Source organism: Chiloscyllium plagiosum, unplaced genomic scaffold (assembly GCF_004010195.1).
Source record: "Chiloscyllium plagiosum isolate BGI_BamShark_2017 unplaced genomic scaffold, ASM401019v2 scaf_10315, whole genome shotgun sequence".
Classification (NCBI taxonomy): domain Eukaryota; kingdom Metazoa; phylum Chordata; class Chondrichthyes; order Orectolobiformes; family Hemiscylliidae; genus Chiloscyllium; species Chiloscyllium plagiosum.
Genome location: NW_025189796.1, coordinates 1,425 through 3,289, shown reverse-complemented (window position 1 = coordinate 3,289; position 1,865 = coordinate 1,425). Strand labels below are relative to the sequence as shown.

At 52.0% G+C, this 1,865-nt stretch overlaps 1 protein-coding gene across 1 annotated transcript; it reads left to right on the top strand.

Moving 5' to 3' along the window:
• Positions 1–1,192: 1,192 nt before the first annotated feature.
• On the top strand, positions 1,193–1,626 carry LOC122545644 (zonadhesin-like; the record flags this gene model as incomplete). Its single annotated transcript, XM_043684601.1, has 2 exons — positions 1,193–1,321; positions 1,448–1,626. Coding segments are annotated over 2 exons (293 nt in total), but the record flags the coding sequence as incomplete, so codon positions are not given.
• Positions 1,627–1,865: the final 239 nt, after the last annotated feature.

Below are 1,865 nucleotides of genomic sequence, written 5' to 3'. Positions count from 1 at the left end.
CCCTGGCGCTGTGAGGCAGCAGTGCTAACCACCGTGCCACCGTGCCGCCCACAAGTGGTTCATAAATTTAAGAATCAAACAGAATTAAAGCACAGAAGGAGGCCATTTGGCCCCTCGTCAGTGCTGGCTCTCCACATGAACAATGCACCTAGGGTCACTCCTTCATCTTCTTCCCATCACATTCCTCCTTTTAGGGCAATTATCCAAGGCCAACATGATACCCCTCAGATGAACCTGCCTCCATCACAGTACATTTCACATCCTCAACCACTCGCTGTGTGAAAACATTTTGCGTCAGTTTCAGCGTTGAGCAATGCTGCCTCACGGCGCCAGGGACCCGGGTTCGATTCCAGCCTCGGGTGACTGTCTGTGTGGAGTTTGCACATTCTCCCCTGTGTCTGCGTGGGTTTCCTCGGGGTGCTCCGGTTTCCTCCCACAGTCCAAAGATGTGCAGGTTAGGGTGAATTGGCCATGCTAAACCGACCCATAGTGTCCAGGGATTTGCAGGCTAGATGGGTTAGCCATGCAGGGCTACTGGAATAGTGGGGAGAGTGGGTCTGGGTGGGATGCTTTTCAGAGGGTCGGTGTGGGACTTGATGGGCCGAATGGCTTGCATCCACGCTGTAGGGGTTCTGTGTTGCTTCTTTTCCCTGCAACCTTAAATCTGTTGTTCCGATCCTGGACCAGACTGACACATTACATGGCAACTCTAGAGAGAGACCCCCAGTCAGTTATCATCCCCTTCTGCTCGCTAAATCAAACTTTTCAAAACACGCCCCTTAATTCACGTGGCCTCACTTTACCCCTCGCTATGTCTGTGAACTCCTCCAGCCCCGACAACCCTCCGAGATCTCTGCACTCCTCAAATGCTGACCTGTTCAGCATTCCCGGTTTCTACAGTGAGTACCTGCGTTCCCAGTTCTTGAGTTCCCTTCTTGAAGCTGCCTGCCTCCCTCTGTCTCTCCTCCTTCACAAAACCTACCTCTTCCTCCGAACTTTAGCTCATCTGACCTAATGCCTTACCTCGTGATGTTTAAGTGCGACAGTGCTCCCGTGAAACAGCTTAAGACTCCATGACGTTAAAGTTGCTATACAAACGCAACTTCCAGCTGCCCTGTTACGACGCCCTGTGTGTACAGTTAGGACAAGGGCAGCATTGACTCACTGTATCTGTGGCACTGTTTTTGCACAGCCTGCCTCAGTGGCTGCGATTTTGATGAGGATCTTTGCGGCTGGAAGACGGACACGTACATGGGCGACGCAAGTGACGAGGGCTGGATCCAGGGAACGGACCACGTTGCCGACCTCTCAAAGCCTGGCTGTAAGAAAACATTTTCTTTCATTATTCATGGGCGTCCTGCATTTCCGGATTCAAAACATAATTCAGAGGGCAGAGGTGTGAAAGCCTTAACCAGACAGTGTCTGAAGTCTCTCCCTCCTGTTCCAGATGGGCAGTACATGCTGCTGGATTCGAACTACAACAAAGCAGGACACAAGTTCCATTTGAAGAGCCCGTTCATCCGCTCCTTCCAGTGCCTTACCCTGACGTTTTACCACTACCTGAACAGGACGATGGCGATGAATGTCTACACGGAGCAACAAGGTTTGTGACAGCGGCTTCCAGTCCCCTCACTTCTTGGTGCAGTGGGAAAAGCGCTAACATGCACACACAGGGCATACACACACAGGACATACACACACACACAGGACACACAAGACCATGCATGCGCGCGCACACACACACACACAACACACATGGCCATGCGCACACACACACACACAGGACACACAAGGCCACACACACACACACACACACACACACAGGGCATACAAGGCCACGCACACACACATGCACAAAACACAGG